This window comes from Megachile rotundata, chromosome 13 (genome assembly GCF_050947335.1).
Source record: "Megachile rotundata isolate GNS110a chromosome 13, iyMegRotu1, whole genome shotgun sequence".
Classification (NCBI taxonomy): Eukaryota; Metazoa; Arthropoda; class Insecta; order Hymenoptera; family Megachilidae; genus Megachile; species Megachile rotundata.
In genome coordinates, this window is record NC_134995.1 from 2315981 (window position 1) to 2342688 (window position 26708).

General features: G+C 31.5%; 1 protein-coding gene across 4 annotated transcripts in view; it reads left to right on the plus strand.

The window, feature by feature from the left end:
• mas (trypsin-like serine protease domain-containing protein masquerade) overlaps positions 1-21972 on the plus strand; it is a 68930-nt gene extending 46958 nt beyond the window's left edge. For 2 of the 4 annotated variants that reach the window (XM_076539312.1, XM_076539314.1), the window contains exons 5-11: positions 263-454; positions 571-730; positions 5450-5629; positions 6426-6681; positions 7806-8083; positions 17388-17542; positions 18203-21972. In XM_076539312.1, the coding sequence (XP_076395427.1) occupies positions 263-454; positions 571-730; positions 5450-5629; positions 6426-6681; positions 7806-8083; positions 17388-17542; positions 18203-18370 (1389 nt within the window). In that variant the 3' untranslated portion in view covers positions 18371-21972. Of the gene's footprint in view, positions 1-262; positions 455-570; positions 731-5449; positions 5630-6425; positions 6682-7805; positions 8084-8719; positions 8859-17387; positions 17543-18202 lie in introns of those variants that run through there. The other 2 variants (XR_013040391.1, XM_076539313.1) reach the window with 2 other exon arrangements.
• The last annotated feature ends 4736 nt before the right edge of the window (positions 21973-26708 follow it).

Here is a 26708-nt window from a genome sequence, read left to right on the forward strand (position 1 = left end):
ATTCTATATTCTTTCAAGGTTATCAGGAAGTGTCCGCTCTATTTTTTATTATTTTTCTTAACAACTATCCTATCCAAAATATGGAAACATACAACATTACTAAATTTTTTTCGAAAATATTAAAAAAAATATGAATCGCTCGATTCTCCTGAATTTTAATAAAAATTATAGATAAATGTGATGCAAAAATCAAAATTATATGATAGAGATAAAAGTCAAACTTCGTTTAAACTTATGAGTTTATGTTCATTCTATTAATTAGGAAACGACAACAACAACAACAACAGTCCGACCAACACCGAAGCCATCACAACCAAAATTGCAACCGTGTCCAGGATTTTGTTTATTGACTATTATGGCGGCTTTCTGTGAACGACCGAATGTAATAATACCGAAGACATCAACTTGCCAGTCTGGATCTATTTGCTGTGACAACACAAAAAGCTCTCCACAGGTGATTCTATTTCTTTCTTTTCCGTAAAATCCTTTTAAAGGAACGATTAAATTGAAACAAGTAAGATAATGAATAATGCTTGCAAAAGGAAATTGAAATTTATCATTGATGTATAGAAAATAAACGTAGTTACACCATCTTCTTCGTATCAGACTACAAGGCCAAGGCCGAGGCCCACACCGAGACCGTCGATTACTACGGTTTCTTTGCCACCAGATCTTCGCCCAGAGTGTCCTGGTTCCTGCATTGTTTCTTACTTATCTTTCACCTGTTTCAGTAAGTGTTTTTCTGTCAACTGACAATAAATTTAATGCACCGCATGTTAGATTTTAATGCATAAACGCTATTATCTCCTTCAACTACTGAAAATGTGAAGAAGTGTTTCATATGAAAATTGTTAGATTTTATATGTAAAACATAATAGAATGTAAAAACATACTATCTGATTTCTATTTACGAGAATATTTATATTAAGATAATTTTAAGAATAGCTCATAAAAACTAACATATTATGAATCATTTTCTTTTTGACATATATTACAGAAAAATAATTTTAAGAAAAAAAATACGCCGACTTCGAAATGCACTAAAAAGTATAAAATAATTTCTATTTCCTAATGAAGTAATTTCTATTTTATTCAATCATACAATTATGTAATAGATATGAATGAAACCTATTTACTCGTTAGGTAGTATATTAAATACATTTCAATCTTTTCGGAGGCGACGCAAAATTAAAATAATTTCTTGAACATGTAAACCTTTGGACAGCCGAACATAGGCAAAGCTTGTATAGCTATTTTTTTTTATATACATATAACTCGACAGCACGCCTCGAAGTAGGTGTTAGTGCGTACAGACTGTAACTATGGTCTATCTCAGTGCTCGGATTTAGATGCCCTTTTCGAGCCGATTTCGGAGTCGACGCCTACCGTGCTCCTACTACCGCGCTCGACTGCCCACGTGACGCCGTGCGCCAGGGACGTCGCACAATAGATTTGTCGGGCCATGGGGCCCGTGATTAGAAATTTTCCTTACACTGTTAATAATTATTATTTTTATAGATTATTAAAATTGTTAATACTATGTTTGCATTTATAAACATCTTCCATATATACATATAATACCAATAACACAAGTTATAATAATTACATTTTTGTCAATAGCTTTCCACATCACCCAGGAGGTATTATTGTTGATGCGTTTTTTCTGTGGATATACCATCCCTTGTAGAATCGTGCAAACGACCCAGAATATCAAGAGACTTTTGAACTATTTTCGATTTCTATTTTCCTGCCAAGTCACTGTCGTTCTTCTTATTTAGTGGAATAGGCCTATAGGGGAAACCACTTTAAAAAAACGCATCAACAATAGTACCTCCTGGGTGATGTGGAAAGCTATTGACAAAATTGTAATTATTATAACTTGTGTTATTGTTATTATACGTATATATGGAAGATGTTTATAAATGCAAACATAGTATTAACAATTTTAATAATCTGTAAAAATAATAATTATTAACAGTGTAAGGAAAATTTCTAATCACGGGCCCCATGGCCCGACAAATCTATCGTGCGACGTCCCTGGCGCACGGCGTCACGTGGGCAGTCGAGCGCGGTAGTAGGAGCACGGTAGGCGTCGACTTCGAAATCGGCTCGAAAAGGGCATCTAAATCCGAGCACTGGTCTATCTAGATTCATAGAGTATGCGACGGAAAGACTCGATCGCCGCATATATTATAAAGATAGAGCCCATCTGCCGCAAATTTGGTAATTCCCGCGTCGTGGGCTCCGTTTATAGGTTCTTCGATCCATGGCTTCCACACGCGAACGAAGTCGATTCAATTTCATTTATATCAGAAACGTTACGAAATGAAGATGCAGTCGTTACATTTACGTATATAACCAGATATATCTATAATGGTTCGTATTCTTTCTCAGGATTTATTAATTTCCAATACGCCATACCACAATCAACTGGTTATTGGCAGCAACGTTTAATGAGGTATTTTTAATTTTGCGCCGCCTCCGAAAAGGTTGAAATGTATTTAATATACTACCTAACGAGTAAATAGGTTTCATTCATATCTGTTACGTAATTGTATAATTGAATAAAATAGAAATTACTTCATTAGGAAATAGAAATTATTTTATACTTTTCAGTGCATTTCGAAGTCGGCGTATTTTTTTTCTTAAAATTATTTTATTTCACGCGATTTAGTGGAATGGGGAGAATTGTATAGGATACTGTGAGACAGTTCTTCCGGGCTTTTTTTGTCTGCGTAAATGCCATGAGCATAATTAAGTAAAAGACAACATGGATATTCGTTTTTCAATTTTTTTTACAACAATAATCCTTTGCAACTAAAAATGAAAAAATTTTTGGTAATGGTACCAATGGGGAGTCAGACTCTACAAGATGCGAAAGGCTTTGTTCCGATCGGACCACCCACCTAGGAAAAAACCGGCGAACATGCATAGAAAAAATAATCCTTTGCAACTAAAAAATGAAAAAATTTTGTTAGAACGGTAGGGAGACTGTACCAAGCAAGGGGAATAATACACCAACGTCAACGTGAACTCATCTTGCTGTATAAGTCGCGTGTCAGAGCGGTAAAGCTTAGTTTAGTGTTTTGGTACAGAGTATTGTAATTGCCCTTTCTTGTCTTTCCCGTGCATAGCACGGGGCATTCCACTAATATTAATAACAATAGTTTTTCGCTAATATCATGAGAATTAGAGTTTTCCGTCAATTATGCATAAGGAAAAACTCGTTCAGAATCATGCCACTAATAACGTATTAGAAGGACATTAAAATCGTTCGAAGTTGGTTTCAAAAGTTAACAACAATTTTCGCTAATATCTCGAAAACAAAAGCTTTCCGTCAATTATGCAAGAGGAAAAAGTTGTCCAGAACCATGCCCCTAACAACATATTCGAAGGACATTAAAATCGTTCGAAGTTGATTTCAAAAGTTAATAACAATTTTTCGCTAATATCTCGAAAACAAAAGCTTTCCGCGAAATTTGTATATGAACAAAATTGTTCAGAATCATGTCCGTGATAAGATATTAAAAGCGCACTAAAATCGAGAAAAGTTTATTTCAAAAGTTGTCGGTTGTTTTGCAATAACAACACTTTAGAATTGAAAAATGAAAAATTTTTTGATAATGGTACCAATGGAGAGTCAGAACCTACCAGATGCAAAAGGTTTCGTTCCGATCGAATTGAGTAACCTCTTCCTTTTTCGAAGTCGGTTAAAAATACATTGTTAAATATCATACACTTTGAATTTTGTGGTACTCCATTAAGAGTATAGTCTTATAGAGTTGGCATTAAAAATGATGCAAACAAATTTAGTATAAGACTGACAAGAAAACTCTCATATTAAAGAGTTTTGGGAAACGTTAATATTTACTGAATATAAAAATCTTCACCTACAATAATTAATGATTTTCCGAAGCAGTAGCGCATGCTTTTAAAGAAAATTTGAGTATACTTTTTTTAACAACCCTCGTGGCTACTGCATAGAGTTAGCAAGCTTTAAACTAATGAACAAAAGGTAATTGCAAGTTCAGAACACTTTATTACAAATTTTATATAAAATATACATGATAATACCCGTAATTTTTTAAGATCAATTTTCTTCAGAATTGTGCCCTACTGCCTTGAGAAATCAATGTTTGAGTAAAAGTCTGTATATCAAGTATAGTTCGTAGGATCGAATAACTACATGAGCCTCTTCCCGTAAAAAACGTGAAGAATTTCTAGACTTCATTGTTAGACAATATAAAATTTCTTTGATTACGAAGTTATAAAGCTTATGATCGCCATATTAAATCCAATTTAAATGTAATTTCGACACTGAGTTTATAATCAGTGAGCTCAGAAATCTCGTGATAAATTCTATCAAATCAAACAAGTTTCGTACGAAATATTTCTTCACATTTTCTATGAACGACTTAGCCACCAATATAAATGGTGACAATACGGAAGTAGTCCGTAATTAAGTATATACATACTGAAATCGCTCGTTTGAGCTAAACACAAGGTGTTGCATGAACAAACCGACTTTCGTCAGGAAATATATGTACATATCTATATTTGGGACATCATTTTAAATAAAAAATGTTATATAAGCAATTGACTATTGATACATCTCTTATGTAATTGTCATATTAAAAGATAGTATTTGCGTTCTGATTGTAATGAACAAATCGTTCTTGCAACAACAGCAGACATATTACTTACGCTACTCATTCTTTGAGCTTATAATTGTATGTGAAAAATTTACATTCTATCAAATTTGGTAAAACCTACAATTGGTAAAATGTATACAAGTCTTTCAATCGAAAAATATATCGACATTATACATATCTGCACAGCTGGTATACACGAGTAATTTAACACGTTCCGTGCCAAGCCATTTTTGCCTGACTTGTCGTTTAGGCCATCTGATATTTTGACTAAAGATTAATATATTATCACACAATATTTCATTACATCCTCAATACATAAGTAATTCTTTTTTTCTTTTATTCTATACTGCATCTTGTATAATGCTTCATTTTTTAGGTAGAAATATAATTTATAATTTGTAATAAAATATATGTTTTCAGCGCATTGAATAAATATGACTGCGTGTACCACCGGTGGTACACGTGGCCTGACAATCAAGTTTACCGTGTACCACCGGTGGTACACGTGGCACGGAACGTGTTAAATACATTTAACCATTTGCGTTCTTATGTCAAATTTAATTCCATGCCAAAATTTTGGATTGTATAAGTAATTTAGATAAATAGATTAGATAAATTTATTTATATATATATATATATTTTTTAGTTATCATTTGCATGTTTTAAATAATAAACATTTTTAATAACTCGAAATATAACTAAAATTTAATATCGACGAGAAAAGTTATTTTGAATATATATTTTTGAACAATTGTTTTCTTGTTATACAGTATATTACGTATCATTTTTCTTGGTAGGAAATGCTGAACTGACAAACTTATTTAAGTGTAAAAAACAAAGGCATCAGTGTTGTGCACCCAAGTCATTGATACGAGAATTCAGTGAAGGAAATTCTAGCGTGCCAATATCGATTAACCGGAACGACACTATGTTCATTACATCGAAACCATATACAACCTCTCTTACAACAACAATGTGTAAGTTAAAAGATTACTAGAAGTATGTAAGCTATAAAATATCTCAAATAATTGTTCATTTATTAAAATTATATATAAAATGTGTAGTAAGAAATTCAGCTTATTTTAAAAGGTAAGGAAAATTTATTTTAAAAGGAAAAGGAAGGTTTAGTATATTTTATTTAATAGTTTGTAGTTTTAAACCGTTGACGGTTTTTGTAAAACTCTTTTGCAAAATCGCTACTGTTACATTATTTATGTTTAAATTAAAGCTGAGAATGTTTTTACTTATGGCATTTTCTCTTATGGCTGGCTTTTTACTTGCCCCTGTGCGAATTGTTTCAAGGCCAAAAGCATTACATAAAAAAAACAAAATAAAAAATTGTTATTTCGGTTTGGCTTTTTAAATATAATCATAAAGATGTATTACTTAAAACGTGTATAAAATTCAATTTATTACCTTAACGTAAGTAATATATTTTTCAACATCTTTATATTATAGTATTATTTTTCTAAACATGTACATATTATTATTATTATTATTATTATTATTATTATTATGTACAACATATTAAAATACCAGGCGTGAGAACATAACCTTCTTTTACCTTCATCTCAACTCTATATGTAGATCTGAAACTCCAAAAGCAGCCTGCAACATTATAGCTAAATGTTTCCTGTCATTTTTAGTAAATAAAATCAAATGTCTCAATAAAATATTGGAATTGCAAAGATACCGAAAACAACCGTACTATTTCATCATTATCTTTTATTATAATTTCATTATAAGCCAGAAAGATTATTTTTATTTTTATAGATGAGACAACGCCGATGACAACAACTGTAAGAAGTCCTGTTTACAGTAAGTACGTGTGTGGTGTAAAAGGAACTTATCGTGGACCAGTCCAAGCTCGTAACTTTAAAAGGGGAGCACGAGTTGTTGGCGGAGAAGATGCCGATGCTAATGAATGGTGTTGGCAAGTTGCTCTAATTAACTCCCTTAATCAGTACCTTTGTGGAGGTGCACTTATTGGAACACAATGGGTCCTCACTGCAGCACATTGCGTGACAAAGTAAATATGATTGCTTTCTAAAATTATAAACACAACATGTTATACTGATTGGAATATAGTTTCAGAATAGGGACGAAGATTTTAACGAATTTTGGTTTTTACGTTAGAATAATTACTAATTATTTACTTTTAAAGATTTCTCACCGATTTCGAGTATCTTAACTTATGTTGTCAAGATTACTGTTCTGAATAACCTTTCCCTATTCATGTTATCGCCGCGCCGCTCGGCTTTCGATTTCGAAATATTCGCAAAAAAAACTTCAATTATCTACTTCTATCATCCAGGTATCAGTAAAATTAGGTTAGATTAGATTAATATTCTAGCTAACGTGAAATCTTGTACAAAGTTAAAATGATGTAAATACTACGATTAAATTATGTCGTAACACTATTTGTAAACAGCCACAGATAAGGTATTCTACGAGCCGCTTTAGTGTTTACAAATGTATTTTGGGTATTATTTAAGTAGAGAAGATAAAGTTATATGAATTTTTAGGCATATGTAATGGAGATAACAAATTAATAGTTTTCTTTATTATTAAGAGTGATATGAATTGCAGAATGTTGAATTAAGTGTGGGAAAGAAATGAAATTTGACCGAACAAACTTTGAAGCGGCGCGCTGCAATCAATGTCGTGTATACTTCAATCACAAAAATGTATGGCCCTAAGTAATGGAATGATGAGATATAATCGTTGAATTTGTTTTAAAACCCATTATAATATTATACATAAAAAATGTAGGGTGTCAATTTTCTGATTATTCTCGTATACACACAATCTATATGAATTAAGATTGAATTACTATCAAGATGAATTTCATATTGATAAATTCCACGTTAGTGTGGAACAAGAAATAAATTTCCAGGATGTAGAATCCGGAGAGGATTATATTGGTTATATTGCTGAATTTTTGGTATAATGCAAATATGATTTCAGTAAAAGCACAGTTGCATTTTTTTATATTGATATTCCTCTAGCTTCTATTAATAATAATTGTCATAAAATTCGGCGAGAAATAGTTACAATAAATAATTATCGAATAATATTTCATGAAAATAATATATTTAACGCAGTATAAATAAATTATATGAAAAACCAATAACTTCAACAAATGCATTGCAGCATTGTGAGATCTGGTGATGCGATTTATGTGAGGGTGGGAGATCACGATTTAACTCGTAAATATGGAAGTCCAGGTGCACAAACTTTACGAGTAGCAACGACTTATATTCATCATAATCATAACAGTCAAACACTAGACAATGATATAGCACTGTTAAAACTACATGGGCAAGCAGAGCTTAAAGATGGCGTTTGTCTTGTATGTCTTCCTGCACGAGGAGTTAGCCACACAGCTGGTAAACGATGTACCGTCACTGGTTATGGATATATGGGAGAAGGTAAGTACTTATATTGAATATACAAAATATTTCAGTACACTTTGATTCAAAGTAATTTTGTTTAGTGTAAATTTGTTTCAAAAGAATATATCTTATTGCATAAACTGCACAAATTGTGTAGTTGTTATAATATAGATCAGTTCTATGGAACATTCTATATAAAAAAGTAGAGTTAAATTCTATAAAACTGATTTAAAAAAATAATTTTGGATAAAATGTGTCAATTTTATATTTAAAATTTTATAAAATCAACTTACGCAAAAAAAATACGTAGTTGAATTTAAGAAAACATTGGTGATTTTAAAATGTTGAAAAAATGCTTCACATAATACGTTGCCTTTCGAACAAAAAAATTCACCTTTTAAACTGTATAATAGATTTATTGAACACTCTACTGTATATTCAGCATGTAAACGATGCACAAGAATTATACAAAATATTTGCCATAGCTTTTCGTGTAGAATCGTTCTTAAAATTAATATTAAGATATTAATTTAATATAAAGAATGTTATATATCTTAGCAGTAGTAGTCCAGAAAACTTTAATACGGCGCAGTTTGTGGACATTATTATAAAATAATTTAAAATTCGTCATTTAAATCATAAAAGTTAATAATTATTTTATTTGTCTTCAAGGAATTTGACAATCATGAAGCAAAACGGATAAACATGTAATACTATTATGTTACAAAAATCGTTGCAACGAATAGATTTTTACACGTATTTGGACATATTATACTTATGTTCAATTTAAGGACAGTTTTAAATTTCTAAGGTTAGAAATAATTTTCAGTATTTAACTAACATTAATAAAAAGAATCATTTAAAGATAAAGGTTGCTAAGCTCAGGTTCTTAATTTTTTTTTATAATTTTAATGTCAAAGTATTTGATTATTATTGTAGTAAAACATTCAAAATACAAAAATATGTAACGAAGGCTCGAGTATAACTAACGCGGAATATATACTTAAATATATGTGAAATGTTAATGTTTAGTAAATATTTTTGTGAAAAACAATTAAAAAATAATATTTTTCTTTTTATTCATTTAGACTTTTCTTCTTATTAATAACTATAACGTTTACTTTTATAATCTTTGGATCAACACATTTCTTACGTACTCAAGTTTCCCACATTAAGTAATTGATCTGCCTTTCGTGATCATAAGTGGAAAAAAGAAAAATGAGATGAAATTGTTGGAATACGTTTAAATGAAATATTATATTTCATAATAATTAGACGATTGTTGAATATTTATGCCAACCTTAAATTCGCTTCACTATAAAGTACATACTTCACATTAGAACCTTTATACGTATAAACTACAATACTTATCGTTAGGATAGTGACATTGGTAACATTAAAAAACCCGCAACGAGCACAATTTACCCAAATATTAAACTAAAATATTTATTTTCTATACTTATTTATCAATTTGTTTCAAAAACGAATGATATAACTCCATACACCAAACATTTTGGTTCCACAAAACCGAAAATACTTGACAAAAAACGAATTCTTTACAGCAAATTTGTAAAAAATTAATCTCTTATAGATTTCGATGCTTTTGAAATATGTTATAAAATTTGAAATTCTAAATAATATTTTGCTGTGATAAAATTATAACGGGCGAATTATGAAACCAAACTTTGTAAGCGACTTTAATGATTTCGAGTTTCAGTTTGTGCAGCCGGCCATGTAATGACAGTCAAGATATTAATCTAACCCGACCAAACTTTTTTATTATTTCTTCTGTTACTTATACGTACAGGTTTGATTAAATAAACTCATTCGAGACGGCGATTTATTTTGAACGCGGTCCCCAAGAGCGATGCTTTTTTTCTTTATATTATTCATTTTTAATAAAACAAAACCTGTTTACTCAGAATATTTTTATTGCGAGGAGCGGTTTGATCACCATGTGTGTAATATAAGGTCTTACCTCGACAACTACTTTACTCACAAGGGACATCACCAAGGTGTTACACGCGGATTTTAACGAAAATTACATATGCGGTAGCTTTTCAAAAATCATTTGACACGTATTTTTTTATATCTGCGGATGCATGTTGAGGGGGTGAAAATAGCCCTCAAAGTTCGGGGTTGAAAACACATTTTCTTCAATATCTTGGAAACTAGAGGGTGCAGGAAGGTGAATTTTTGTTTAAATTGTGTAGTTTTTAGTCAGGAAATTAGTTAGTGACAAACCTTTCGGGAGAAATTATTTATTTAAATAATATATTAAAAAATTGGACTTTTTTTTCAATTTTTCACCCTAAACGCAGTTCAACTTTTTTGCAGATTTGTATACAAAAAATATGGATCAAAATAGGGGATACGTGTTTTTGGAATTTTTTGTTTATTGCAATTTAGCAATAATTATTACATATACAATTTTCTCCTACTTTTTACGGAGAAATAATTTGAGATTTGTTTTCGAAGAGGGTCAGCCCTTTTCATGCGATAATCTGTTACGTTTTTAACAATTAGACAATATCAGATGTTTATTGTGCCATCGGTAGCCAGGGAAGGTCCAGCGAACAGGTAAAAATCCGCTGCGGTACCTGTCGTCGCTATACGGAACATGGGTTTCTATGGCCAATGAAACTTTTAGCCGAAGGTATAAATTTATTTATTTGACTTTTAATAATTTGAACCGAAATGTTTAAATGATTCGTTTAAATGATTTGGTATTTCTGAAAAGCTGATTTTTATAGTTCTGAAAACAGCTGATTTTGGTAGTTCTGTAAAGAGCTGAAGATTTGAACAGTGCGCTGCTGTTGTTTCTTGGTTTTTTATACGTTGCTAAAGTGGAAGTGGGAAATTTCAGAAATTTGTATTGGTCGTTGAAATCCAGACAAGGGTAAGTAAGTAAATTATTCCAAAATATACTGTTGCAGGAACGTGGGTATAAATAAGTATATGGTAATTGTATTATTGTTTCCCTTTTTGAACATTTGTAAAATTTATTTTTTACAAGTATGAATGTTAATGCCATTAATGTTATAAATATTTTAATGAAAATATTTAACTCTAATAAGCAGGAAGCACACATAAATCGAAACAAACTTAAACTGGCATAAAGCATAACAGATGCAATTCATATGTATAAAGAATGGGCATATACAGATATAAAAATGCAATAAGAGGTTATATTTAATGACTGGACGTATGTCTAAATCTTGCTAATTTTTGCGAATTAAGAGGAAATAGAACAAGCTTCTACTTAAAAACCTGCCAATATATTTTTATTCCGTGTGAACGAGAAAATACTGTTTTGCTTCTTGATTCATGGAAAAGATATAGCGAAAACAAGTTATGTCAATCCTAGGTCAGAAACAGTGTAAGAAACAGGAAATGTTAAAAATACCAAAAAATACCATACCGTTTGTTCAACCATTTGACGCCGATAGGTTTCGAAGTTAAAAAAATTTTGTTCGAAAATTTCTAATTCTTTAGTTTTATTGACTTTAGATACAAGTTCATTCACAAAAGACAATGTAATACAAATTAATAAAGCTAAAGTTAAATGCTTGCTTCTCAAGATTATACTATATAGTGTGCACAACAATGAAATTCAATGAAGGAATTCATTATTAAAAATCGAATAAACGAACTTATATCTCCGGCTAAAAGTTTAATTGGTCATAGAAACCGATGTTCCGTAAAGCGACGACTGGTACCGCAGCGGATTTTTACCTGTTCGCTGGACCTTTCCTGGCTACCGATGGCACAATAAACATCTGATATTGTCTAATTGTTAAAAACGTAACAGATTATCGCATGAAAAAGGCTGACCCTCTCCGAAAACAAATCTCAAATTATTTCTCCGTAAAAAGTAGGAGAAAATTGTATATGTAATAATTATTGCTAAATTGCAATAAACAAAAAATTCCAAAAACACGTATCCCCTATTTTGATCCATATTTTTTGTATACAAATCTGCAAAAAAGTCGAACTGCGTTTAGGGTGAAAAATTGAAAAAAAAGTCCAATTTTTTAATATATTATTTAAATAAATAATTTCTCCCGAAAGGTTTGTCACTAACTAATTTCCTGACTAAAAACTACACAATTTAAACAAAAATTCACCTTCCTGCACCCTCTAGTTTCCAAGATATTGAAGAAAATGTGTTTTCAACCCCGAACTTTGAGGGCTATTTTCACCCCCTCAACATGCATCCGCAGATATAAAAAAATACGTGTCAAATGATTTTTGAAAAGCTACCGCATATGTAATTTTCGTTAAAATCCGCGTGTAACACCTTGGTGATGTCCCTTGTGAGTAAAGTAGTTGTCGAGGTAAGACCTTATATTACACACATGGTGATCAAACCGCTCCTCGCAATAAAAATATTCTGAGTAAACAGGTTTTGTTTTATTAAAAATGAATAATATAAAGAAAAAAAGCATCGCTCTTGGGGACCGCGTTCAAAATAAATCGCCGTCTCGAATGAGTTTATTTAATCAAACCTGTACGTATAAGTAACAGAAGAAATAATAAAAAAGTTTGGTCGGGTTAGATTAATATCTTGACTGTCATTACATGGCCGGCTGCACAAACTGAAACTACCACATTAATATAAAAGTAATGCTCCGACATCTTCACTAAAAAATCGTATTTTTTCGGATTCTTTTTCGGTTTTTGATTTTTCATGTCTACAATTTGCGATCAAAAAATCTGAAAAAATTCTATAATATGCGCTATCTGGACCTCAATGTTTTAGAATTTTTTCAGAATTTTTGTACGAAATTAAGTAGGCAAAAAGGGCCAAAAACCGGAATTTCGTTTTTTCCCTTTTACTACTCCCACGGATGAGATAGGGGTTGAAACTTGGTGTGAGATGTTTTTTTTGTATATGCTACCGATTGACGAATTGGGTTTCTAATTCGACTCAAGTGCACATTTGACTACCTTATCCGGCTATACCCTTTATCCATTATACGATTGATTACCGGACGGCGTATGATTATTCGAGTGTAATGTGCAGATTTTTTAATAAGAATACGTGCAACACACTTCTAATTGCCATAACTTTTTTCGTCTTCCTGCGTGTTAATATAAAAAATGCACCGTATTTTTTATACCGTTTTCTATTACATATTCTAACTTTGTGACAATATACAGTAAAGTTCCGCAAAGTGTTCGTAACGAAATACTGAAATCGAGCTGTTACGATGAATAATTGTGATTTTTGAAAACGAGTTACGTAAACAAATCGTTAGTATAACAAATGTAAAACAAATAAACGTCTGCTGATGTGGACGTAATATTATTTCAACGACAATATTGTCGTCATAAATGTTCGCACATCCGTTCATTCAGTTTTTTGCAAGACGGCAATATGCCTCCATTTATGTGTACCGCCATCAGCTGATATTTATTAAATTCCTTGTAGTTAAAGTTTAATCGAAAATTAACCGTAACATAATTGACTTTCAAAATTATACTTACCTAGGACTTTTTCACTACACTCGTCTCTGTGTAACTGTTGAAATACTCCATGTGAGTTTCACTACCAATATTAACGTGTCCTTTTGTAGTATAGTGGATATCACACAATTCTTGATTACAATCATACGACAGTCGCTTATGTTAGTGATGGTCTCGAACGTCTAATGATCATTTATATTTTTAACACAATTGTATTCTCCTTTATCAAATTTCGCTTGGTCGATTTTTAAAATTGTAGAAAACAGAGAAAATCACGGAAAATGACTCTGGACAAAATAACAATTAATTTATTTTAAATGAGATTCTATATAAATATTGTATTTAACCAATATAACCAAGAAAATGCACAGCATAGCTTTTAGAAACTATTCTCTTTCATTTAATTATTTAATATGCTGAACTAAGCTAGAAGCGTTCGAGAGATTTTTCCATCCATTCCCTGAAAAGCGCCCGGCGGAAGAATCAGCCATTGTTTCCATTTCAAGAGCGACTAGGATATACTCTATACTCTTCTCATCAATAGGTGATCGGCGGCAAAATGCGGCAGTTCTCTTCTATATTCCACAAATTAATAGACGTTGTCCGGCGATAAACTTCAACTGTTCTTTCCTATAACCCTAGTACGACCAAAGAGCACTCTCTCATTTGCTCTCCGTGGATGACATACGGCGATAGAATCCAGCTGTTCTCTCCATCCCAGAGGAAGTGACTCTCTGGCCTTCCTCAGGCGTCCGGGTTGTACCGCCGCTAATTTCTGGAAGGCAGATTAGAACCCCTGTACTCTCCTGTGGTAATCCAGTTTCCGAAATCTGGGCTTTGTGCTCTCCTTTACCCTAATGGGCACCGTAGTTGAATTTATCTCATTCTCTCCCAGAAAACCTTAGCTGGAATCGCGAGCTCGCTTCGGCGTCAGCGAAATTTCTATCTGTTTTTTAACCAACTTCGAAAAAGGAGGAGGTTACTCAATTCGATTAGTATTTTTTTTTTTTTTCCATGTATGTTCGCGCATTACGCCTAACTGCGTGGACCGATCGGAACGAAACCTTTTGCATCTCGTAGGTTCTGACTCCCCATTGGTACCATTATCAAAAAATTTGTCATTTTTTAATTGCAAAGTGTTGTTATTGCAAAAAGACCGGCTACTTTTTTCTTTTTCTATGTATGTTCGCCGATTACGCCTAACTGGGTGGACCGATCGGAACGAAACCTTTTGCATATGGTAGGTGTTGACTCCCCATTGGTACCAATATCAAAAAATTTTTCATTTTTTAATTGCAAAGTGTTGTTATTGCAAAACAACCAGCAACTTTTTTCTCTTTCTATGTATGTTCGCCGATTACGCCTAGCTGGGTGGACCGATCGGAACGAAACCTTTTGCATCTCGTAGGTTCTGACTCCCCATTGGTACCATTATCAAAAAATTTGTCATTTTTTAATTGCAAAGTGTTGTTATTGCAAAACAACCGGCAACTTTTTTCTTTTTTCTATGTATGTTCGCCGATTACGCCTAACTGGGTGGACAGATCGGAACGAAACCTTTTGCATCTCGTAGGTTCTGACTCCCAATTGGTACCATTATCAAAAAATTTTTCATTTTTTAATTGCAAAGTGTTGTTATTGCAAAACAACCGGCAACTTTTTTCTCTTTCTATGTATGTTCGCCGATTACGCCTAACTGGGTGGACTGATCGGAACGAAACCTTTTGCATCTGGTGGGTTCAGATTCCCCATTGGTACCATTATCAAAAAAGTTTTCATTTTTTAATTGCAAAGTGTTGTTATTGCAAAAAAACCGACAACTTTTTTCTTTTTTCTATGTATGTTCGCCGATTACGCCTAGCTGGGTGGACCGATCGGAACGAAACCTTTTGCATCTCGTAGGTTCTGACTCCCCATTGGTACCATTATCAAAAAATTTGTCATTTTTTAATTGCAAAGTGTTGTTATTGCAAAAAGACCGGCTACTTTTTTCTTTTTCTATGTATGTTCGCCGATTACGCCTAACTGGGTGGACCGATCGGAACGAAACCTTTTGCATATGGTAGGTGTTGACTCCCCATTGGTACCAATATCAAAAAATTTGTCATTTTTTAATTGCAAAGTGTTGTTATTGCAAAAAGACCGGCTACTTTTTTCTTTTTCTATGTATGTTCGCCGATTACGCCTAACTGGGTGGACCGATCGGAACGAAACCTTTTGCATATGGTAGGTGTTGACTCCTCATTGGTACCATTATCAAAAAAGTTTTCATTTTTTAATTACAAAGTGTTGTTATTGCAAAAACACCGGCAACTTTTGAAATAAACTCTTCTCGATTTTAGTGCGCTATCAATATCTTATCACGGACATGATTCTGAACAATTTTGTTCATATACAAATTTCGCGGAAATGTTTAGTTTTCGAGATATTAGCGAAAAAAATAGTTATTAAATTTTGAAATCAACTTCGAATGATTTTAATGTCATTTTAATATGTTGTCAGGGGCATGGTTCTGGACAACCTTTCCCTTATGCATAATTGACAGAAAGCTTTAGTTTTCAAGATATTAGCGAAAAAAGAAATTGGAAAACGAATATCCATGTTGTCTTTTACTTAATTATGCTCATGGCATTTACGCAGACAAAAAAAAGTCCTGAAGAACTGTCTCACAGTACGCTATACAATTCTCCCCATTTAACTAAAAAGCGTGAAATAAAATAATTTTCAGAAAAAAAATACACCGACTTCGAAATGCACTAAAAAGTATAAAATAATTTCTATTTCCTAATGAAGTAATTTCTATTTTATTTAATCATACAATTACGTAAGAGATATGAATGGAACCTACTTACTCGTTAGGTAGTATATTAAATACATTTCAACTTTTTCGGAGGCCGCGCAAAATTAAAAATACCTCAGTAAACGTTCCTGCCAATAACCAGTTGATTGTGGTATGACGTAGTGGAAATTAATAAATCCTGAGAAAGAATACGAACCATTATAGAGATATCTGGTAATATACGTAAATGTAACGACTGCATCTTCATTTCGGAACGTTTCTGATATAAATGAAATTGAATCGACTTCGTTCGCATGTGGAAGCCATGGATCAAAGAACCTATAAACGGAGCCCACGACGCGGGAATTATGAAATTTGCGGCAGATGGGCTCTATCTTTATAGCATATATCGAGTCTTTCCGTCGCATACTCTATGAATCTATATAGACCATAGTTACATTCTATACGCACTAACACCTACTTCGCGGCGTGCTGCCGAGTTATATGTATAGAAAAAGAAATAGCTATACAAGTATTGCCTATGTTCGGCTGTCCAAAGGTTGACATGTTCAAGAAAAGCTTTTAATTTTGCGCCGCCCCCGAAAAGGTTGAAATGTATTTAATATACTACCTAACGAGTAAATAGATTTCATTCATATCTGTTACGTAATTGTATGATTGAATGAAATAGAAATTACTTCATTAGGAAATAGAAATTATTTTATACTTTTTAGTGCATGTCGAAGTCGGTGTATTTTTTTACTGAAAATTATTTTATCGTTGCGCGATTCTTCGTTTCGCGACACAATATGCCAAAATGGCAAGTAGCTTCAAATCTTGTCCGATCTTTGTTAGCTTTATATCATGAAATATAAACTTAGTAAATAGATCTGATCCTTCAAAATGGAGTATTCATTGAAATATCAATTATTGTAAAAGTTATCTCAATTATTTTATTATACTTTTATAATTATTATGCTATTCATGTTTTTCTGTACGTTATATTTTTACAAATATTTATTAGTATACGTTCTAAAATAATTACATGTTTAGAATGAAATTTATATGTAACATATATTAATTTATGTACAGCTGGTCCTATCCCACTTCGAGTACGCGAAGCTGAAATACCAATCGTGAGTGATGCTGAATGCATACGAAAAGTAAATGCTGTAACTGAAAAGATTTTCATCTTACCAGCAAGTAGTTTTTGTGCTGGCGGTGAACAAGGCAACGATGCATGCCAGGTAACAAACATTTAATATTGATAATATTACAATTATTAATCAAATTTACAAAGAAATATGCATACACTAATCTAATTATAAAGAGTATAATGTAAAATGAAATTGTAACTTTTCTTATTTTAAACAAACTATATTGTGAATAACTTGTTAGCACCATGTTATTGTACACGATAAACCAGAAAACTCACATATTAGAAATTCTCATTTATCTCCTCTGATTTTCAAAAAGTACTTTAAATTAAAACTTTGAGAGGTGATTTCATCCTTTAAACTAGTGCCTCAGCTGATAAAAAATATGTATTTCTTATGTTTGGATATGTAACAAATATATACACATGTTATGTCAAAATTAATGTCATCAGAATTGCGTTCCAAAAAGTAAATACTTACTATAAATTTTTAAAGTCTGTTAAAAATTTACCAGGTTTTGAACTAGTGTTATCTAGTTCCATATTTATTATGTTAATAAATAAAACAATTAATTAAAATAACAACTGTATAAATTTGAAAAATAAAATTTCAAGGAAAACATAGATTGTTCTATCTACATGTATGTTTCTATCTACGTTCTATCTATGTTGTTGTATCTATGGAATCTACTGCTAAATATATAATCAAAACTTCATATTAATAATAACTTATAAAATTCAAATGTTTAAGGGTGACGGAGGCGGTCCTTTGGTCTGTCAAGATGATGGATTCTACGAATTGGCTGGACTTGTTTCATGGGGCTTTGGTTGTGGAAGATTGGACGTTCCTGGTGTTTATGTCAAAGTTTCGGCATTCATTGGCTGGATTAACCAAATTATCTCCGTAAATAATCTTTAGTTTTTTGTATACTGTTAATAAAAATAAAAGTATTTATTTATTAAGAAAATGTAGTACCTTTACGCGCTTGATGATGTTAATATTTTGTTACGTATGTAGCAACATCAAACAAAGTTGCTTTTGAAGGATAAGTGTACGACAAAATCGTTTAAAGAAATGTTCATTTTAAAATTGTTATAACGTCTAGAGTATAAATGCGTAACGTAAATCTTTATAGCTTTAATAATAAAAAGTAAACAAATTTTGTAATAACACTATAATTTTAAATAATTAATGCAGTAAACTTCTGTTTATTTATTTTAACTAATTTTTTAATTATCATCATATAATCATTCATTATTTTATATAAAAATAACAAATATTCATAAATCATCTAAAATTTGCAATCTTACAAGTTTTTAATAAAATAGTATTCTTTATGTATGCCGTACCTTTAAGGTAACAAATTAGAATTAAAATATATATAGACTTTTTTTTTGAACATCATATTGAAGAAATAAGTCACTTTTGTTTTTTACAATTACATCGTTTTCGCAATTATTAAACAAATTTGATTTCTTCACTTATCGAAAAATAACTTTACAATAATATGGAAACGAAAGTTTACTGCACGGCAATTGATAAATAAAAATTTATTACCGTCTAAATTCGGTGGTAAATTATATTAAGATTAATAATTTATAATGTTTATTTCGTTTGGGATAATCGTGCCATCAAGTGCGTCAATTTTAGATAACAAGGATATTTTTTATATGCGAAATGATTTTAATAAAATTATCAAATATTAGATATTTTAATTATTGGGTCTACCGAGAAATTCTATCCGCATCTACATATATTTAAAAGTAACTGATGATATATCCGTTGTAAATATATAAACTACTTTTGGTTGTTGAATTCTTATTGAAAATATTTCTAAAAACATCGTCGTTGATTTTCAGCAATCTTTTTGAATAAGGCTCATTTTCAAAACTTAAATCTCCGCTCCTATATCTTTCAAATCATTGCTAATTCAGAAATTTCGATCTTGCGAACTTTCCTAAGTAAATAACAGAAACTCTACTTTGTAACAATCGTATTGCCCACTCGCAAACTTTATTTGCCGAAACTCGCAAAGATTAGAGTGATGTAAATGGGTCTTATTCACTAACGATAGTTATATTACATGAATTAAGTGAATGACCATTAATTTATACACATATCACAGATCCGTTGAAAAATGGATAACATAATAGTAATTGTTAAAACCTGTTTGTGTCATGCCTGAAATTAAAAAATTCATAAAACGGTCAGAAATTTCCGATAGAACCAATAATAATAAAGGAAATTATTCAGTAAATTACAAAATTATTTGTACAAACATAAACTAATGAAGAAATGTAAAATAGGAATTTATGAAAATATTTTTAACATTTTCCTACTTTAAAATACATAATTAGTAGTTTGATGACTTATGTGTATTTTATGTATGTTAATAGGATAATTAAGAAACAGTGATGTGTTATTAAAAATCAATTTTAAAATACAATCATTTTCTATCTATTAGAAAAAATTGAAATAATAATTGAAATAGTAAAAATAACATATTTCGTTTCATATATTCACAAACAATTGATGAGCAACTTTTTTTTACCAATGACTTTATATGCAAAATACCATTTTCAAAATGACACCATACTTGATATAAAAAATAATCAAATAAATAAGACTGGTTTACATCATTTTTATTTCTTAGGACATGAGGTTATTTTTCTTACATTTTAATGAGTCGATTACGAAGCTGGCAGTAAAAATGTCGTATCATGTCAAGATTTCGAAATATTTTAATCTAAACTACAAAATGAGATTTTTTATTATTTTCCATGACCTATAAAACTTCTAATAATTCTTTTTTAGCATTCGCATTACTACCCTTCTAACGCGTAATCACTGGTCTTGACTCGACATTTTTTTGCCAAAATAAAGAAAATCGAATTTTAATTGGGTAGCGCAAGAGAGTATTGATGTGGAAAAAATTTACGTTTCTGTATATGGCAAACAAAATCGGATCATGACTAGTGACTTTACGTTAGGAACGATGACTATCAAGAGTAATTTATTGTAATGTTAGTATCAATATTAAAAAAAATTGGTTCATGATGACGACAAAGAGTACAGGTGAATAGGGGGTCACACGTGCCTTTAGACCAAATTAATCAATGAAAATTTGGAAAAAATTCAAAAACACATATTCTGCTCTATGCCGTATATGTTTGTGAATTTTTCCAAAATTTTTAAGCGCAAAATGAAATTTTGAGAATTTTAAAAGTTAAAAAATATTTTTTTTTAATAGAAATTATCAAATGACCATCTTTATATTTTTACAGTGGAAGTGCCTTGTCATGATTATTAATCTGTAATTTTTTCAGATTCTTTAAAATGGTGGAAGACAATTGCAAGAATCAAAAACCGATATCTGTTTGTATTATAATCTTAATTTTTCACGACACCATGTTCATATTTTTATAGTTTTTATACCTTATTAAAATTATTAGTATAGAAGTTTATCATATGTAAAAAAATTGCAAATCGATAACATGATCATTTGATAATTTCTATAAAAAAAAAATATTTTTTAACTTTTAAAATTTTTTAAAATTCATTTTGTACTTAAAAATTCTGGAAAATTTACAAACACGTATGCCATAGAGCAGAATATCTCTGATATTTTTTTAAATTTTCCGCACGGCATAACAAAAGATATAAAGCTTAAACTATAAACTGTATTTTGCCCTGTAACTACCTTTCAAGTAGGGATACCGGTTTGATACATGGCAAAGATGATTTTCTTTGCACAATCTCTTAACTGATGTGTTCATTTTTTTATTATAATCTAAAGACACTTTTAACCTCTTATAACCCCTTATGTATCCTTTATTTTTTATCGTTGGTTGAATACTTTCCAAATGTTATTTCTCTTAGAATTTTTATTACGGTGATTCTTCCCATTTTTGGCAGGTTTTACATTTTTGTAACTTTATCAGCGGCAGACATTTGTATACATAGTTGGTGGTAATAAAAATGTCTAATTAACACTTTGATTGCTATGTATGAATAACACTTAAATGTTCATACGAATCTGTCACCTACATTATTAAGAATTTGTTCACTCATCTAATTGGAAATACTCCTATTTTTTAACTGTTTGGATTTATGAATAATAAATATAAAGATGCATTGTGAAAATATCTGGTAAGATTTATTAAACATAAAAATATTACTTAATTAAATTTTGAGTTGCATCAGGACGGCAGTCAACGTGTTAATTGTCTGTGACTATATTTGTATAATAACTACATACTTTGCACGATTATGTTTTTATTTTTTCAGCGTTAATTTAATTTATTTTTTTGTGTAACCAATGTTATCAAATTTTCAACTCCGCTCCTTTCTGTTATTATAACAAGATGGATTGTTCTAATATGCAATACTTCTTGTCACAAACGCATTTCATGTATTTACAACGTTTTTATAAAAACATATACGTACAATTTAGTAGGAAATATCATGTCCTTTCAATTAGTTTAACAATTAAATTTCAAATATATTAACGGTCTGAAGAATATTTATTATTTTTACTGAGATCCTCATTTCCCATATTTGATTCATGATATCTGAAATATGAAATAATGTGCATCCGTTTAATATAATCGAATTTATTTCTTTCGAATAGAAGATGTAAGATATAAATATACAAGTGATGCGAGTGATAATTTATTTTATTTATAAGAGACAAATGAACAAAATGTGTTATCTTATACAAAATCAAACAAAAAGTATAGCATGTAGATAACAGTTCAATTTAATAAATATTTTCATGAAATTGATATAAATGCATTTGATTTGTACTAATGAATCATAATGATCATAAGAATAATTGCTATAATAATAATGTAGGATTGGAATTAACTCGGATAGATGTTTTAAATAACTTTAATATAATACAGTCTGTCTCGCTATTTTACAATTTCACACGTCGCGCCAAAAATTACTTTCACTCTCTGTTCTCGCTACTCACTTTGTCCTCATGCATCCTTCGCAAATATACTCCTCGTTCACCCGCATTCTCACATACACAGACTCTCAGGTTATCGCACTCAATATCTCTTTCTCACTTTTATTATCATTCGCACTCTCTTTCACTCTCTCTCGGTCATTCACCTGTCGCTTGTTTATGGTATTTTGACAGTTCATCGGTGGCCCTAACGACAGCTGGTATTTGCATTTCTTATTGCCGTTGTTTACATCCTAACTGTCGCTGGTTTAAATAGTAACGGCTTATACTCCTACAATAACTTTATTTTATATTTTGACTGTTGTTATTATTATTAATAGTAGTTGTAGTAGTGTTTGTACGATAGATGACACTTACATAACAAAAAACACTTCTTTTGTCATGTCCCTCATATAAGATTGCATAGACTGAGTTTTTCGAAGTATTTCATGTTAGAAAAATCATTGTTGTTTGAATCGTTAGAAATACTGTACTAACGAGACAGAAGTTTGGACTACATTTGAAACATAATTATACAAAAATAAACTGTTGCACTTACCTTTGGGTGTGTACCCAATTAAATTGGGTGTGTGTCCTGTATTATTATTGTTCGCATGCGTACTTGTGGCAGGAGACATGTTTCCATTGGGTTTGAAAACTTCAGAAAGATGTTTAGCAAACGTTTCGGCTATATCATAGTCTTCCCTGGCCCACGTATTATTTTCCTTGCAAATGGGGGGGATGTATTTTTCTGGCCTTTTAAGTTTTTTTGTAATTTTCCACAGTGAATAGTCGTCTTGTGGGTACGGGGACAGACTCTTGCAATTTGTCATTGTTCATTTTGCTAAGCAATTTTTTCAGTTCTTTAGATAGTTTATTTAGTTTTTTCTGATCATCTGTGTGTCTATAGTTTCGCCATCTTTTCCTGATGCTTCGTTTTTCAGCAATTTTTTAACCGACTTCGAAAAAGGAGGAGGCTACTCAATTCGATCAGTGTATATATTTTTTTATTATTATTATTATTATTATTATTATTATTATTATTATTATTATTATTATTTTCTATGTGTGCCCGCCGATTACGCCTAGCTGGATGCACCGATCGGAAAGAAACCTTTTGCACCTGGTGGATTCTGACTCCCCATTGGTACCATTATCAAAAAAGTTTTCATTTTTTAATTACAAAGTGTTGTTATTGCAAAAAAACCGGCAACTTTTGAAATAAACTTTTCTCGATTTTAGTGCGCTTTCAATATCTTATCACGGACATGATTCTGAACAATTTTGTTCATATACAAATTTCGCGGAAAGCTTTTGTTTTCGAGATATTAGCGAAAAATTGTTATTAACTTTTGAAATCAACTTCGAACGATTTTAATGTCCTTCGAATATGTTGTTAGGGGCATGGTTCTGGACAACTTTTTCCTCTTGCATAATTGACGGAAAGCTTTTGTTTTCGAGATATTAGCGAAAATTGTTGTTAACTTTTGAAACCAACTTCGAACGATTTTAATGTCCTTCTAATACGTTATTAGTGGCATGATTCTGAACGAGTTTTTCCTTATGCATAATGGACGGAAATCTCTAGTTTTCGTGATATTAGCGAAAAACTATTGTTATTAATATTAGTGGAACGCCCCGTGCTATGCACGGGAAAGACAAGAAAGGGCAATTACAATGCACTGTACCAAAACGCTAACTAAGCTTTACCGCTCTGACACGCGACCTATACAGCAAAATGAGTTCACGTTGACGTTGGTGTATTATTCCCATTGCTTGGTACAGTCTCCGTATCGTTCTATGCATCAATTTGATTTATTAGAAAATTTGTTGCGCAGGATCTGCTATTATTTTACGGATACTTTCATCCTTGCGCAGTCCTAAACCGTAAGAGATACACATGTGCAGTAAATTTTTGCAAAGAAAGTTAACAAAGAACAAATGGATGAAGCACCCTCAATTATGATGTAATTAGTTTGTACTTGTCCCTGAAAGAGTGTCCTTATTTTTTTTTCTATGTACGTTCGCCGGTTCTTTCCTAGGTGGGTGATCCGATCGGAACAAAGCCTTTCGCATCTTGTAGAGTCTAACTCCCCATTGGTACCATTACCAAAAATTTTTTCATTTTTTAGTTGCAAAGGATTATTGTTGCAAAAAAGATTGAAAAACGAATATCCATGTTGTCTTTTACTTAATTATGCTCATGGCATTTACGCAGACAAACAAAGAAAAGTCCGGAAGAACTGTCTCACAGTATCCTATACAATTCTCCCCATTTCACTAAAAAGCGTGAAATAAAATAATTTTCAGAAAAAAAATACACCGACTTCGAAATGCACTAAAAAGTATAAAATAATTTCTATTTCCTAATGAAGTAATTTCTATTTCATTCAATCATACAATTACGTAACAGATATGAATGAAACATATTTACTCGTTAGGTAGTATATTAAATACATTTCAACTTTTTCGGAGACGGCGCAAAATTAAAAATACCTCAGTAAACGTTGCCGCCAATAACCAGTTGATTGTGGTATGGCGTATTGGAAATTAATAAATCCTGAGAAAGAATACGTACCATTATAGATATATCTGGTAATATACGTAAATGTAACGACTGCATCTTCATTTCGCAACGTTTCTGGTATAAATGAAATTGAATTGACTTCGTTCGCATGTGGAAGCAATGGCTCTAAGAACCTATAAACGGAGCCCACGACGCGGGAATTACCAAATTTGCGGCAGATGGGCTCTATCTTTATAGCATATATCGAGTCTTTCCGTCGCATACTCTATGAATCTATATAGACCATAGTTAAATTCTATACGCACTAACACCTACTTCGCGGCGTGCTATCGAGTTATATGTATAGAAAAAAAAATAGCTATACAAGCTTTGCCTATGTTCGGCTGTCCAAAGGTTGACATGTTCAAGAAAATCTTTTAATTTTGCGCCGCCTCCGAAAAGGTTGAAATGTATTTAATACACTACCTAACGAGTAAATAGGTTTCATTCATATCTGTTACGTAATTGTGTGATTGAATGAAATAGAAATTATTTCATTAGGAAATAGAAATTATTTTATACTTTTTAGTGCATTTCGAAGTCGGTATATTTTTTTTCTGAAAATTATTTTATTCCCGTATGAATAGCAGATAGTTTATTGTATTTTTACCTGTTTTTATCTGCGGCGTAAATTGATATGCGGCTGTTTGGATTATTTTTGTTAACCCTTTCGCTTCGAGCGCTGGATATATCCGGCATCCACACGGCGACCTGTGCGTACGAGCGCCGGATATATCCGGCATCCACAAGATGTGTATACAAGTATCATCTGTGGTCAATGACAAATTCTTCGTTATCGGCAGAACACTACTAATTTCTAAATATTAGTATACTAACTAATTTGTGTTACATTATTAATAATATTAAACGTTCAATTTTAAAGTCTTGTAAATATGTAAATAGCTAAGAATTTGTCAACTGTAATTAGTCTAATGTCTTTAAAGTAACTAATATAATTTTGTTTAACTGTTTTCATATTGAAATGTGAGGAATACATGCTATATTAGAGCAACAATTGTTTTATTAAGCATAGTAATTATTTAAGACTTAAAAAATGTATGTACAAAAACCACGCGCACTGTGCACATTTCTGGCGTGTGCTTCCGTACGGTGACGACACTTCGGCGGACCGGACTGCCGAAGCGAAAGGGTTAATGACTGTACCGCTTCATCTATGTCTTTCTCTGTTTTTAGTCGAATTTTCAAGTCTACATTTTTATCAATATACGTTCTAACAGAATTCCAATCAGTTTTTGTATTGTATAGAGAAGGGCGCTTTTTTTTTCTACTATTTTTGAACTTAATGTTAATATAACTGGCGAGTGATCTGATGAGAGATCGAAGTTTGGATAGATATTGAGGTAGTTTATTGAAATACCTTTTGTTATATAGAAATCTAAAAGATTTGGAATTTTCGCTGGGTCAGATGGCCAATAGGTTGGTTTGCCTGTGCTGACATGATTGTATCCTTTAGACAACATTGTTTTTTGCAGTTCTCTACCTTTTGGATTTGTAAGCCTTGAACCCCACTGTGGGTGTTTCGCATTGAAGTCTCCTCCTGCTATGAATCGTTCTCCCAAAGTGCTGAAGTAGTTATCAAATTGTTCCTTTGTTACTTGGTGTCTTGGTGGACAGTACACAGCAGCCAGAACTATTGTACCACAAGTGTCCTTTATTTTGATACTGCTAGACTGAAGATAATCTTTTTCGTATTTGTCAAATTCGTAGTGCGAAATTCT